Source organism: Gopherus evgoodei, chromosome 14 (genome assembly GCF_007399415.2).
Source record: "Gopherus evgoodei ecotype Sinaloan lineage chromosome 14, rGopEvg1_v1.p, whole genome shotgun sequence".
NCBI classification, from domain to species: Eukaryota; Metazoa; Chordata; order Testudines; family Testudinidae; genus Gopherus; species Gopherus evgoodei.
The window spans coordinates 6,374,341-6,388,654 of record NC_044335.1 but is presented as its reverse complement, the minus strand read 5'-3'; the positions used below and the strand labels follow the sequence as shown (position 1 = coordinate 6,388,654).

Below are 14,314 nucleotides of genomic sequence, written 5' to 3'. Positions count from 1 at the left end.
AAGAGCTCTGAATTTCATGTCTGTACTGCTTGAGTATACACACAGCGTTAAGCTTCCACAATACTGTCCCAGAATGCACTGGGCTCAATTTGGAAAGAATTCATTGGGGACAGTGTATTTTGTTGTTATAAAGTTCTGGATGGGATAGACCCAGGGCATGACATTGCTGCCATGTAAATGGACATAATCTTTACCTACTAGCTCATGTGTGCAAAGCTCTACAAGACCCTGTGATGGATGGTGCTCGAGAAGGATAGCCTGTTGTGTTGTTCAAGGTAGTCTTTAGTCTTAAAATTAAAAGCTGCTAAAAATAGTACACTGAAATATTCTGCCTGGAGCAGGCCCTAGGATCTGTTATTAAGGCCTGAAAAATGCTTTGCAGTCCTTTTGCAGACCAAGAGTTAAGTTTGCTTGCTCTGAAATAAAAGTGCTTCAGAAAAACTATTGACATTTCAGTTTCTATCCCCTAAGGTAATGTTACCAAAGTCAGTTAAGCAATTTAGGAGCCTAAGTATTTCTCAGGCGAGGGCATCATTTTCCAAAACACATGATTTAGGAACCTAAATCATGTTGATTTTTAATGAGATTTATGCTCTTATGTGCCTGAGTCATTTCAGAGTCTCAAGTCACTTAGGTGTTTTGAAAATGTTCCCCTCTGAGATCCAAACTTGTGTCAGGAACTGGTTTTTAACTTTGCAACATTAAAACCAGCCAGATTTTCCTACCCGTTCAGCAACCAGCACCTCGGTTGTTCTCAGTGGGGGTGGTCTCTATAAGGTATAAAATCATCTCATTAGCACATTTTGCTGTTTTTCTTTCCAGAGGGGAGAGAACCTTGGGTTCTAACTCACATCTCTTTAAAAGATATAATATAAAAGATTTTTTGGTTTTGCAAAATGATATCTATGTTATTTCAACCAATCTGGCTGTGGAAAAGCCTGTCACTCTAGAACAGAACCCAACAGCATAACAAAGATGTTGAAAACCAGGATACATTTTTGTTTAGGGCTTATGCTTGGTAAAGATTATAACTCTTAAGCCACATGACTTTTCCCCAGTTCTGCAAACTGGCTCTGAGCCTACCCTTTTTCAGATGTTACTCGCCTCCAGTATTTATAAGAGCGATATGGCCCTTATACATTGTTCCTTTGTCTCTCAGTCAAATCCCTTATCTCTCAGGAAATGATTGATGCTCTGTGCCTTCTCACAGAAGCAAATCATTGTTTTGAAAGGGCTGCAATGGAGCAATCTCTTTAGAGTTCAAGAACCCATGAACTTGGAAATCTCCTGAGCTTGATTTTGCCCATCAGAAAGAGAAGTCTTTGTCTAGCATGGTGTTTGGTCTCTCACCACCCCCGTAACTGGCCTCTCTTCTGCGTTTCTTGTTATTAATACACGTTTGCCACATAGCAGTTTTAAATAAAAGAAACAAAGTGAACTGCGGAGAAGTGCAAAGAAAAGTAAGTGTGTATTTCATCTCACAAAGGCTTAGTCTCTGGCATATTTACTGGATGCAAGTTGTCCATTCTGATGCTTTGAGACAATTAAAAAAAACAAACTTTCCTCCGTTTCCCTTAAGATTGCAACTATTTCTTTTTTTTTTAATTTCACACATATACATCTTGGTAGCTGTCTCTTGTCCACATGAAGGTACACATTGTTTCATGCTCAGTGTTTCCATGTAAAAGTCTGTGCTACATAGCTCTTCAGTGGTAACAGTGTAAAATGATCAGGGATTGTGTAATTTTATATTGTAGCTATTCTAATAGAAAACTATAGGTCATTCCCTTGGAATCTATCCCTATAAAATGTACCGTGCACAAAATCCATGATCGAAATGTACAGAGGAAATTACACATTCACAAAAAAAGTCAATTTGCTATATTACAAGAGAAGTGTTTACCGTTCAATACATACAAAATGTTTAAAATTGTACATACGTACGAAAGGCATTATGAAATATTCTTTGGAGCTGGAACAAAAGTGCAAAAAAGCCAAGGCAACAGAGCAAATGAAAGGAAGCAAAGCAGCTGTCTTTGCTTTCTAAAGGACAACCAAACTTTAATGCTTAGTTCACTGTCTGTGAAATTTTGTAAACATGCTTGCGAGGGAATACACTGACTATCACCCAGTCAAAACCCTGGGACAACGTGAAATTCATCTCTTTGCAGAGAACCAGCACAAAGTCTATGTGCTATCGATCATCCAGTTAAACACTATTTGGACAGATCCTCTGCAGATGTAAACTGTCAGAGCTTTACAATGGAACTATGGTAATCTACATGAGCAAAGTCATCTGCCCCTACATTGAGGACTTATGTGGGACTTCAGTAGTACCTAAGTCTGCTGCAAACCATCTGCTGAGAGACAGATTTCATGCCAAAGAAGAAATGCAATTACAATTCATTCAGATATGTCTTAGGTTGGAAATCTTAATTCTTCTTCAGATATTTTATTTTTACTTTAAGTCTTTGGAAGAAAGACAAATACTACAAGGGCCAATAGTGTTGGCAACACTTTAAAAGATTAATAAAACCACAGGGGCTGATTATCCTATGTAGTGAGACATCATGGCTTCTATGGATTCAGACTGGAGGCCAGGGTACCGAGCAACCTGGAAAATTAGGTCCTTAACTGCTCAAAATTCATTGCTCTATTCATCTCAGCCTTCAGAGATTGGTGTTTGTGCAGTTACTAGACCAAGGTTTTAAAAAATGGGTGCTTAAATTTAGGCACTGAAGTTCATATGTAGAAACCGAAGTTAAGGGTAAGATTCACGACCCATTGAAGTCAATGGGAGTCAACTGCTGAGATCCATGGGGACATAAGATTTTTTTCTCTTGAATCTCGGAAATTGACACTTTGTTTTAGTAAAGATTGAGCCCATATCAAGAAGTTTTGCCCATGTAGACAGATACATCTGAAACTGGCCCTCTCTAAGGGATCTTCTATTCCCATTGGCATCAATGGGAGGTTGGCTATTGACCTTGGTTGTGGCAAGTTTTGGATGCAGAATTGGCACAGGTCGATCTAATAGATTTGCTTTAAAAAAAAGAAAACCAAATCAAGTATATTATGGTAGTTTTTTAATTTCTAAATGGGATGTGATTCCTTTCAAATTAGACTTCCTAACTGGGATGTGAATCTGTGTCAGTCCTGTTACAAATCAGAATAGTTTTCTATTTTGATATAAATTTGATCAAAATAGTGTTTCCTTTTGGTTTGACATAGTTACTCTCCATCCTCAGATGAGAAAATAACATACTTTCTTTTAATCTTATATGCATTTTTCTGCTTCAAAACATGCAGTGCATATGTATATACACACACATATATAGATACATGTGTGTACAAACACACACACCTCACCTTTTGCAGCCAAAGCTGTGTTGTCCTTTTATCTAGCAGTTTGTGACCAAGATACTTAATACATCATTTGATCTGTACAGTATTTACAGCTCAGATGAATAACAATGAAGAATATATAGAAATACAGTATTTTAGGTATTTCAAAAAAATTAACACTCCAGAAACAGTTTCACTTATTTTTGCTTTCTGGTAAAATATGTTTCGAAGCATTCAAATGCAGTGTGTCTCTTAATAGATGAGGATTTTTCGTCCATCCTGGTACTTTGAGTAACATCACAAAATAGGCAGATAACACTTTATATTTGGTGTCTGTTGAACACATACAGGCTAATTACATACAATATCTATCAGCAATTGGCATGTAATGTGCAGTTCTTGTGTGCTTCATAAAGCTACTGTGCCAAAGTGATACTAACCAGAAATCTCATAAATACAATGCCTTTACTGATGACACAGGAGTATAGTTTTAGTATATGGGGCATTACTGTTAAAGTACTGTATTGTGAAGTTCGCATATTTGAATTACTGGGAAAAGAATGAAACATTTATAAGAATAATTTATTTAATCTCCCAAACAATTTTATACACACCTCAGTAATGGCAACTATTAAAAAACCTGCTGTTAGATCAAAACAAGAGACATTATACCCCCCCCCTTTAAATGGTCAATTATATTTTTTATTTCTGAAAACTTCAGATTCTCTACCCAGTGCATCACTTTGGAAGCTGTGTAACCAGCAGAGAATGTTCTGCTTAAATCTTGGGGAAGAGGGTAAGGTAGTTGTTAGAGTAACCATCGTGGAATATTCCACATTCTGGTCCTAGAACAGAGGATCTCAATCTCCAGAACAGATGCTAAGCCAGTGAAAGGGACAGTGCTTGCTCATTGGCAGGCTCAGAAGAGCCCAAACACCAGGAGGAGTTGTAATGACCATCATCACCAGGGATTGAACTGGAACATCCAGAGCTACAGCTTGAACTAAAGGACAAAGCCTTCCAGCTGGCAGCTATAGCAGATTGGTACCCTGTGTGGATCAGGCACAGACGGAGATGTGTTACACACACCAAAGGGTGGGTTAGTCAGGGTATTTGTAATTTTTAAAACACTACAGTAAAAAAACTACTTATACTGTAATAGAAAGTGTCCACTGCATGCTAGAACAGTGAGAAATTAGCCAGGCTGGGTTCAGACTGGTTGCCCACCTCTCCTGTTTGGTGGACAGTAGGGGAGATTGTCCCCCAAGTTTCAACTTAATTTCAAATGTACCTGAATTTCCAAGTAAAACTCCACTGCTGCCACCATGTTTTCACTTGGTTTCAGTTCAGAACCATCCAAACTGTAGAGATCAGCATGGTTTCTACCCGAAATCGTCAGCCCTGCCCCAGCACCTGAAAAACAGACCCTGCCTGGAACGCAACTCTGCCTGAGCTTTGCACTGAATCATGTTTCTGCTAGCCCCGGTTTCACCAGGAATGAGGGGAGAAGTTGCGACTGCAAGGATGAATCTGGTGCTATGACTATGGAGACTTAGGAGCAGGCAAAGTGCTTCCCTGTGTAGCTGAAGCATGCTTGCTAGCCTCTTTTGAAAATAGCATCGTTTGTGCTATCCACCCAGGCTGGCTATCAAGCGGGTCCCTGGTGTGCATGGCCACGGACACGCAACTTCTGGGAGACTGAGCAATACTGGGTGCACTAAAAAACCTCCACTTGCACTCGGGGAGCAGAAGCAACCACATTGCTAGGGACCACATGCTCTTTCTCTGAGCTCAGGAGACCAGTTCTCACATTGTTTTATCATGATCTGCTATTGATGTGATACCAGCAGCATGTCGGGTGCTGAAGAGATGGGCAAAATGGCTCAATCTAAACAAACGAGGGACATTTTGGACTCACAGATGGCTCCATGAGGTGAAAAAGCAATAGCTGACGAAAAGCAAACACCAATCCACAAACTGATATATATGAGATTGTAGGGGTTAATGTGGGGTGTAGTCACATGACAAAACTCAAGAATAGGGTTGCAGCCCTGCTAAGGCAGTAGCTTCCTTTGTACATGGTCTGGACTAGGAACACTAATGGCAAGGGACCCAGTGGGCACAAACGGGGACCAGAATCGCACTAGCAAGAAATAATGCAGCAGGGACTGAGAATTAAGGAACCTGGTAAAATTTTAAGGACACTCTCTGGAAGGGGTACTGTGATGCTCTGTGGGAAATTGCATCAAGACATTTAGTGGGCGTGGAGGGCGTTCAGCACCTTGCAAGACCAGGTAGAAAAAGGATCAACTGCACGGTAGAAACAACTTTTCAAGGGTGGCCTCTCATCCCATTGGCCCAATTTTCATTCAAAAAGTTTGTACTCTCATTTTTGCACCCACAATTGAACTGTAGGCACAAGGGTATAAATACCTGTGGTCCCCATTACCCGCTGAGCTAGTGGTGACATTAGAGCGCTCTCATGTCCTCCCACAGTGAATTAGACAGGCAAAAAATACCCAGGTACCAGTTGAGTGGTTTCAAGTTCCATCCACTAAAGTGGAGGCCTCAGTTCTGTAACATATGTATCCCAATATCCCTCCTCCTCTAAGCTTTCCACAGTCCTCCAGGTGGGGTATTCCCCTATTCCCTCTCTAGCATGCTCCTGATATCACTGCCTGCATGAAATCCGCAAGATTTCATGCACAGCCAACCACCATTCTTTTTTCCATATGCGTATTTCTACAGACCTCTGCACCAGTGGCTACACATGTGTGCACCCTTCAGAGTCACATGTAGTAGAACCAGACTTTATGCATGTCATACCAGACATAAATTAATCACAGTAACAAAGACACTTGGTATATCAGTGTTACCTAAAAAACCCATTGGGTTGTTAATGAACTTTTGACACCTTATACAATGTATAACTGACAGCATGTTTGGTTTTTAAAAGAAATGTTTTGCAATTACTGTTTAAATTCCATTTCAGATACAGATATGAGGTTATCGATTTCTACGCATCTCAGACAGCATGCACTAGCAGGCAAAATCGAGAGTATGGTATATGACAGTCTGGAAAGCACATTCATATGTTGAAACTGAACTCTCTGCCCCTCCTTGGTTCATCTGATAGGAGGGAGGCCACAAGTGACTCTGGCTGTTATCTAAAATCTGAGCTTGGTTACTATTGTATCAAAGTATTGCATATGTCCTTTCCCTCTAAACATAATATAAGGCAAGCAATATAGTGCCAGTGGAGAATCAAACACTAGATACACTAAAGATTCCTATGTATTTATATTCATTCTTTAAAAAAAAAAAAAAATCACCAACCCACATCCTGACATTTTAAATAATGTTCAGGTTGTGATATGAAGTGGAGAAGTCAGGGAGGTTGACTGTAAAGGCAAAAGTTCTCCTTTCTCACCATTAAGTAATAAAATTACCCCCACAAGAACGGGACCAAGATGTAGAGGAGTTGGTTTCCGTTTGAACGTCCATCACGTTACCATTATGTCTCTGCCTTGTGCAAGGTTTTGTATTTGATTTCCGTGTTTCATTTTTGTTAAATGGAATGTATAAAATGAAAGCTATTGACCCGAGAGAGAAGGCAAAGGGAGAGTAATATGGCTCTGGCTTTAACTGGCTGCCATTACAACCCAGGTGCAGTGGAAGCCAATTCGAGGATTACAGAGGGACTGAGGTTGTGCTTAAAAGTGGGAGGTGCTGGATGGAGCAGGTAGTGTGGCCAGCACATTCGGAGATGTGTTCACTCAATGCATTCCTTGGGCTACTCCGCAGGCAAGGCTGATGGGAACACTTATGCAGAAGTCCTACAGGGTTTAATAGAACAAGCTAGCCTAGCCATAGGGGTTTAGACCTTTGTCAGAACATAGTAGAGAATTTGTATCCTTGCTATGGAACTTTATAGGATGATTAAAAAACAAAACAAAGGAATCTATAGGAAAGACAGAATTCTGTGTTACATTTTATAGGGCTTTGTCCAAAGGGAAGTCCGGGCTGAAAGCTAAAGCTGCCCTTCTTTGCAAATAGTGCCAGCTTTTCCCGAAGAATGAAAGTCTCATTTAGGATACAATAACTCCAACTGTGCAGGGCCCACAGTTTACAAGCCTTGCTCCAAGAGCACGGAATTGAGCTGTTTGCATGCTTCGGCCTCTATGGGAAAGGGGAGAGGGAAAATCCAACTTTCAGAACTGCATGAGACTGCAGAAGCTTGGACAAATCAGCGGCCTGCAGAGCATAGAAGCCTGGCACTGTTTTTGCAAGCCCTTAGGTAGGTTGGTTTTTTTTGAAGAACATTTATTTTATAGCTGACAAATGAGAATTATACGTATAGATCTGGGGTTTTGCAGTTACTGAGTATAATGTGCCTTAAGGTCTGTTCCAGGCCTTTGTGAAGAATAGAATTAAACAGTAGTTGTATTATTAGCATGTAGGCTCTGCATATGATACCTGTCAAATCATGATCTCACTAGAATGAGGCCACTGTACTAACTCTCTTTATACATAAGGGCTTGACTTTACATTGCACAATTATTTAGCAATTAATTGCTATTATTTATTTTAAATATGCAGTAGAAGCATTCCTGGCCTGCCAGGCACATTATACAGTCCCACACGTCATTTCCGTGCTCAACTGGAGCAGCCTTTGGGCTGCCGCATTCTTCATAAGTACAACAACCCCAGTCGCCAGTGTTGGAATGGAGTGGTTGACGGAGAACGGGTTGGAGCTTTTGTGAGGGGGAATGTGTGCATTCTACCCCAATAACTTTTTTTGGATATGCCTGATGTTTAATACATTCCAAAGAAAAACTACTCTTTTCCCTCAAGAAATACCTTGACGAACCCGGGGCAAAAGTCACTGCCGGTAGGATTGGGTATAATGGTATCTAGAGAGGGACAAAGTCTTAGAGACAGCGATCCTCACCTCACCACTCGCTCTTTCATATAAGAGCTCCCTGGAGCTCCATCTGATGACCTGCTTCTACTCCTAGACCTCGTCTCCAATCACCAGGAAGTAGTGGGGGCAAGAAGCCTAATTGGTTCTAAACTGGAGCTTGATATGTTTATGAAAGGGATTATATTATGTGGTTGTCTGCAGTGATGGGGACTGGACTCCATTACCCTGGAGGTCCCTTCTAATCCTTTGTTATGGTCTTCTTTGGGACAACAGTATCTCTGCAAGGCAGGGCACTCAACCTCTTTGTGGGGTGTCGGAAATAGCTGACATTGCTGAAAAGCACCGTCTCTGCTTGGTTCAGGAAGAGCCCTAATGCTGTTTGGACAGCTGAAAACACAAGGATCACGGAGTAGGGAGTGTAAACACCACAAAAATTCAAAATTCTTCATTCAGGGATGTAAGAAAGATGTGGTGCAACGCTCTTCTGTCTTGTGTAAATATTACACTTTTTACATTTTAATTAGCATATTTAAATAGTTTAAGTAGTATGACTCTTAAGAAATCCTGCTGACCTTTTCCCATCAAATTTCCAACTAAACACAACAACATGCTCAAGTTAAAAGCTTTGTTTAAATGACATTAGGTTTCTGACCAAACTGAAAGCCAGGTCATTCAAAATCGTAGAGCCAAATTCTATCTTGGAAGCGTGTGTTTATTTGTTACTGACTTTGCCTGGTATACATCTCAGGACAGACTATGGCTCACCAGTCTTGACTGCACTGGGAATTTACCCTGATCCCAGCCACTGAACCTGAAGTGTAGACATGAAGAGCCATATCTGCACTGGCACGGCTTCCCTTTACTTGAAGCATGGCTAAAATCAGAGCAAATTCTTGCTGTAGATAAGAGTCTTGCTGCCACGGAGTCATTCCAGCAGGATGTAAAGCTGATGTTTCAGCCCTGACTTTAGATTTCCCCATTTGTTCCAATTATGCCAAAAATTTTAATGCTATTTAAATATTCTGATTTTTTTTTTATTTCTAATTGACTGGTAGGGTAAAAATCATTTTTAAAAAATGTATGAATATCCCTATTTACCCTGCAAATAGAAATGACCCTGCTGAAGATACCTGAATCCATGAAGCTGCTTTAAAAATATTTTTTATGTACCTGATTCATTACATGATTTGCCTAAGTACCTGCAACGGCTCTCTGGGTTAAACAATATGTTTTTCATTAATTTCCTTGACATTTTTTGTTTGTTTAGAAAGTAATGTTAAGAAAATGAGCCAGCAAGAAAATTCACATACAAAATCTATATTTAAATAACGTTAAAGTCCTTTCCCAATTATTGGGAAATTCAACTTTGGGCTGGTGCTCCACTCTTCCATCTCAGCACCATAGTCTCCAAAGGCCTTCTCTGGACTGAGCTTGTGATGTCTGCAACCTCAGTTCTTTGTCAGATGTGCACAAACTGCAACATTTGCATTCCAACATGGACTTTGAACACCCTCAAATTCAGTATGATTTCATACCCAGTTTTTGAGCTGGCCCATTACAAAGATGGGGGACATTTGCAACATTCGAAACAAGATCTGGGACCAGATTTTGAAAACTTCCAAAGTTTCCTGGGGTTCAGACTCTGGGTTTTGTTTTAAGGATATTTCTTCTTCTTATGCATGCATGTGGACACACACACAGCTTCTGTATGCCCAAACAGACATGGCTGCAAATACCACAGGTGCAGATAAGGAGGCCCATTGAAAATTTGGCTCAGCTTGTCTGGAACAGTGTTATTAACTTTGAATTTCCTAGCTTTTCTTGGGTTTGTTCACAACTTAGCATATCCTAAAACTAGTTTCTGTGTTTGAGTGTACAGAGATCATATAGCTAGAAACACAGAGGTACAACAGACGCTATACACAGGCTAAGCAGCAGTGAGGCAAAGGGGAGAAGGTTTACTTTGCATTTCTCATTGGAGGACATTTATGAGCCAAAAATCAAACCTTCTCTCCAAAAAATTAATGTTTCTAAACCATCAAACTGAGAAAATGCTGACTCTCCATTACTGACTCTCCAGCAACTGCATATGCAATAGGAGTGGGGGAAGGAATGGAGACAGAAGGATCACGTGAAGAGTCATGGGGACGATTAGACTGGAATTTGCAATGAGAAAAACTATGTAAGTGGATGAGCAAAAAACCCATCAATTAGGTCCAAATTCTGTTCTGAGTTACAACATTGTAAACATGGAGGAAATCCGCTGAAACTGAGCTGCGAGTTTTTCTTTGCTGTGTAGACATACCCTAGGTTTACTTGCATGTGCAAAAGCACATGTGTTCCTCGAATTGGGTAACTGTTTACAGCTGAGCAGTCAGCTATGCAAATGCATATTTTTGCATAAGTAAATGGAATCACCTGCAGATATCATGGGTGCATTTCTAGTGGTCCATTAGCAAATGCATCTCTGAGGACCCCTTGGAGTTTGCCAGCATTTTTGTGCTCACCTATATACACACTTTTTTTTTAACATGCTTAAATACAGCTGCATGTGCAAAAGCCAGATTTACACATTCATTTGCAGCAATTTTCCACTTAACTGTAGCCTGTGGGCCACATGTTATGAAAGTCAGGCCAAGTGAGTTTAAAGAGAGCGTGGGAATAAGCTGCCCTTTATAAATATGGATTTTAAGGTATGATAATTCCAAATTCAAAGCAAACACTCGTATAGAGTTTAGGTGTATCATACAGTAATTACTTTTAGTTAGATACATCACAGGGGCTACTCAGAATTCAGAATTCTAGAGGCAAAAGAAGGCTCCAGGCAGCTTGAGTGGGGAAGAAATAATTGCAGAATACGGCAGGAATGGGGAGGAAGCTCTGGACCTATAAAGGTCCCGCCTCTTTATCCTTGGAGACATAGATGCACAGGACCCCCTAAAAAGAGGAGGTTATCTCTCTCTCACTTATATACTGAGGCTAATTGGATCAGAAGATTACACATCATTTTCCCCCACCACACCCAAACATGTGCTGCATATTGCCCCTGATTAAATGTATACAAGAATTATTTTATTTTCCCTCCAGAAGCCGTAAAGACTCACCTGTTCAGTAGGGGATTTCCTGCCCTGGTGGCTGAATCTCACAGGCTTATAGACTTTAAGGCCAGAAAAGACCATCAAGATTATCTTCTCTGACCTCCTTCACACTGCAGCCATAAAAACCTCCTCCACCCACTCCTGCAATAGGTAACCTCTGACTGAGCTACTGAAGTCCTCAAATCTTGTTTGAAAGACTTCACATTATAGAGACTCTTGTGGAATCACATTGAGTTCCTGGACAAGAGCTGTATGTTTCCCTCTAGGTGGTGTTTTATGGCTGCCAGATTGTGTGCAAATCCTCCCCCCGTCCCCAAACACACAGACTGATACCACTGAAATATAGTGCGTTATGCCTAAATTTGTCTTTTCCCTCCTTCGCTTCCCAGGCTGCTTCTCCTAATGACCAGAAGGAACGAACACACTAGATTTCTCCTTCCACCACCAGCAGGTCAACCTTACAAAATGGAGGGATTGTACCTGTATTAGGGGTAGCGAGGCCTAAGGGAAATGGGGGCATGCCGTATATTTGAAATATCATGAAAACTGGCCATTGACATTGATGGGGGGGACAGGGTGGAGGAGCGAGGGACACAAATAGCTTCAGAAAACATGTAAGGTGTAGGGCTCTAGTTAAATGGGTGGATTTGGTGGACATGGCAATGGCTGTTGCGTTGCAGCCCTGGCTGTAATCTCATAATGCACCAACAGATTTCCTATGATCCATCCCCTTGAGCGACCCCTGCAGCTCTGTGACAGGAAAGAACCACTTTGTGACTTTGTTTTGGTCCTGAAAGAAACCTTCTGCATCATCAGTTTTCCCCCAGCTTCATGTGCCAGTAACGATGACATGATCTTTACCTAGCTTTTCAAGAGGGAGAGAAAGAGAAAAAATAGAAAGACTTCCGCCACCTGCATTTGTGGATAAATACAGATCACAGGTGTATTAAAAAAAACAAAACAGGAGGAAACAAGGAAGCACTTCGGGACTCAGCATGAAGGATCTAAACAAAACAATGGAGAAGTCATAGCTTTGTGATCCAGGATCGGGTAGTGGAGGAAAGGAGAAAGGAACTTTGCTGGGAGTCTGGTGCATGCGAAATTATCCAGGCATAATGCGAATGATGTACAAAATGGTCAATATTTTGAGTTACGGGGCCCAGCCGCTGCTGGTGCTCTCGTTCCTTGCCATGATCTCAAGTAACGTCCCTTTTACAGGGTGTCTCTTGTGGCTGTAAGTTCACCACAGTGCTGCTGACAATATAAAAAACTATGAGAGCAACCTCAAGTTACTAAAATCCCGTAGGTGGAATTATGGCTTCCCGTTCTGTACAGCTTGGCGGGTACACTATTAAATATAACACATGGTTTAAATGTAAAATGCCTTATCCCCCGCCCTGTGTGGTGCTCCTCTTTGCCTTCAAAGACACATTTTGTGTCTCTGACCTTCCTCCTCCACCTAAGCCCTCTGACAAATTTAATTTGAAAATCATTCTGGTTCCAAATGGTGCCTGCTAACATTCTACCTCGACTCATCCTAACAGCATATGTCTTCTTAGGGCAATACCGTAACGTGAATGTAAACACCCCAATTTGTCAAGAGCCAATTGAGTTTCCATGTATTATACAGTAATTACACTACATTCCCGAATGGCTAATGGAGGATCACATTCCATAAATTCAAAAGTAATCATCGTGTAACCTGGAATGTTTTACAAGGCAGAAACAATCATGTATTTGCGGTGCAACTCCAAAGTATTTGACTGTGTAATCACCCAGTGTCATGGTATGGTAATTAGCATGTAAAAGATATGTTCAGTCACCAGTTAATTCACTCCCTCCCCCCCCCAAAAAACCAAACCCACCTTGCAGGTGATATTTGTGCCCTGTACCTTAAAGGATTACCAAGAAATGTGATTGCCTACCCTGTACTGTGACATCGTTTCACCTAATTATCTTAGAAAGATAGTATGAAAGAAATCCAGACTCTTCAAGGCTCTGAATTATTCACCACAGTGGCCTCTTTCTACTGAATGCTGGCTCAGTGTCTGTCCCCAGAGTAAGCTGTAAGAAAATATCCACAAGCTAAGTACATTCTGGATTCATAAAACCTTAGCTGTAGATCTTCTCCAGAAGTTCGACATGGGGACGGCATGAGTGGGCGGCTGGCCAATGCTCTGACTTGGCGCAATAGATGTCAAGATGCTTCACTGTCTAGGGGCTGACCAGCCCATGTCACTGAAAGGTCCTTCACCTGTGGCTGATCTGGGAGGTGGACCACAAGGTGTGCAGAGGTCAGAATCAGTGTCTGACTCTCCTTCTGCAATGTAGGGTCTGATTTTGGCACAGGGGGCCACTGCTGCATAGCAACCGTTGTTAAGGATGTCCAAATTTTCTTTGGACTGAGAAATGCTAAATCCACTAAAAGAGCGTTCCAGTTCCTCGTGATCCACCGACGGGATGGAAATGGACGTGTCGCTGTCTCTCAAGGCGCTATCATGGTGTTTAGCTGTAATGTCTTCGTTCTTCAAGTACTCGGCACTGGCCCTGTTCCCGCTACTGTAAGCGGACAAGGAGCGCTCATGTGACGGTGGGGGCGGGATTCTTACCAAAGAGCCAGGATCTCCAACTGGGGAGGATCCATTGCTATGCCGCTGGTATGGCTGGTGCTGCCAGGACGTTGAAGGGGGACATGTGTTGGTTGGCATTGTTGGGGCTGGTGGTGCAGAGAAATTCTTTTGTCCCATTGAACTGGTGGACCTGATGATCTTGATGATGCAGCCATTTTTGTCCATGTGCTCCCGGCTGTCTTCTGGACTGTGGTAGGGTGGCGCCGGGTCTGGTTCTTTGGACCCAAAATAGGCTTCAGCTTCCGTTGGTGCGATACCCATCCTCTGCATGTAAATGTTCACCAGAAAGTCCAGCTTCTTCTCCATGGACAGAACCT

General features: G+C 41.6%; 1 protein-coding gene across 1 annotated transcript in view; it reads right to left on the bottom strand.

Moving 5' to 3' along the window:
• Positions 1–1,526: 1,526 nt before the first annotated feature.
• KCNQ2 (potassium voltage-gated channel subfamily Q member 2) overlaps positions 1,527–14,314 on the bottom strand; it is a 130,321-nt gene continuing 117,533 nt past the window's right edge. The window contains 1 exon segment of the mRNA XM_030533389.1: positions 1,527–14,312. Coding sequence (XP_030389249.1) covers positions 13,575–14,312 — 738 coding nt within the window. The 3' untranslated portion in view covers positions 1,527–13,574.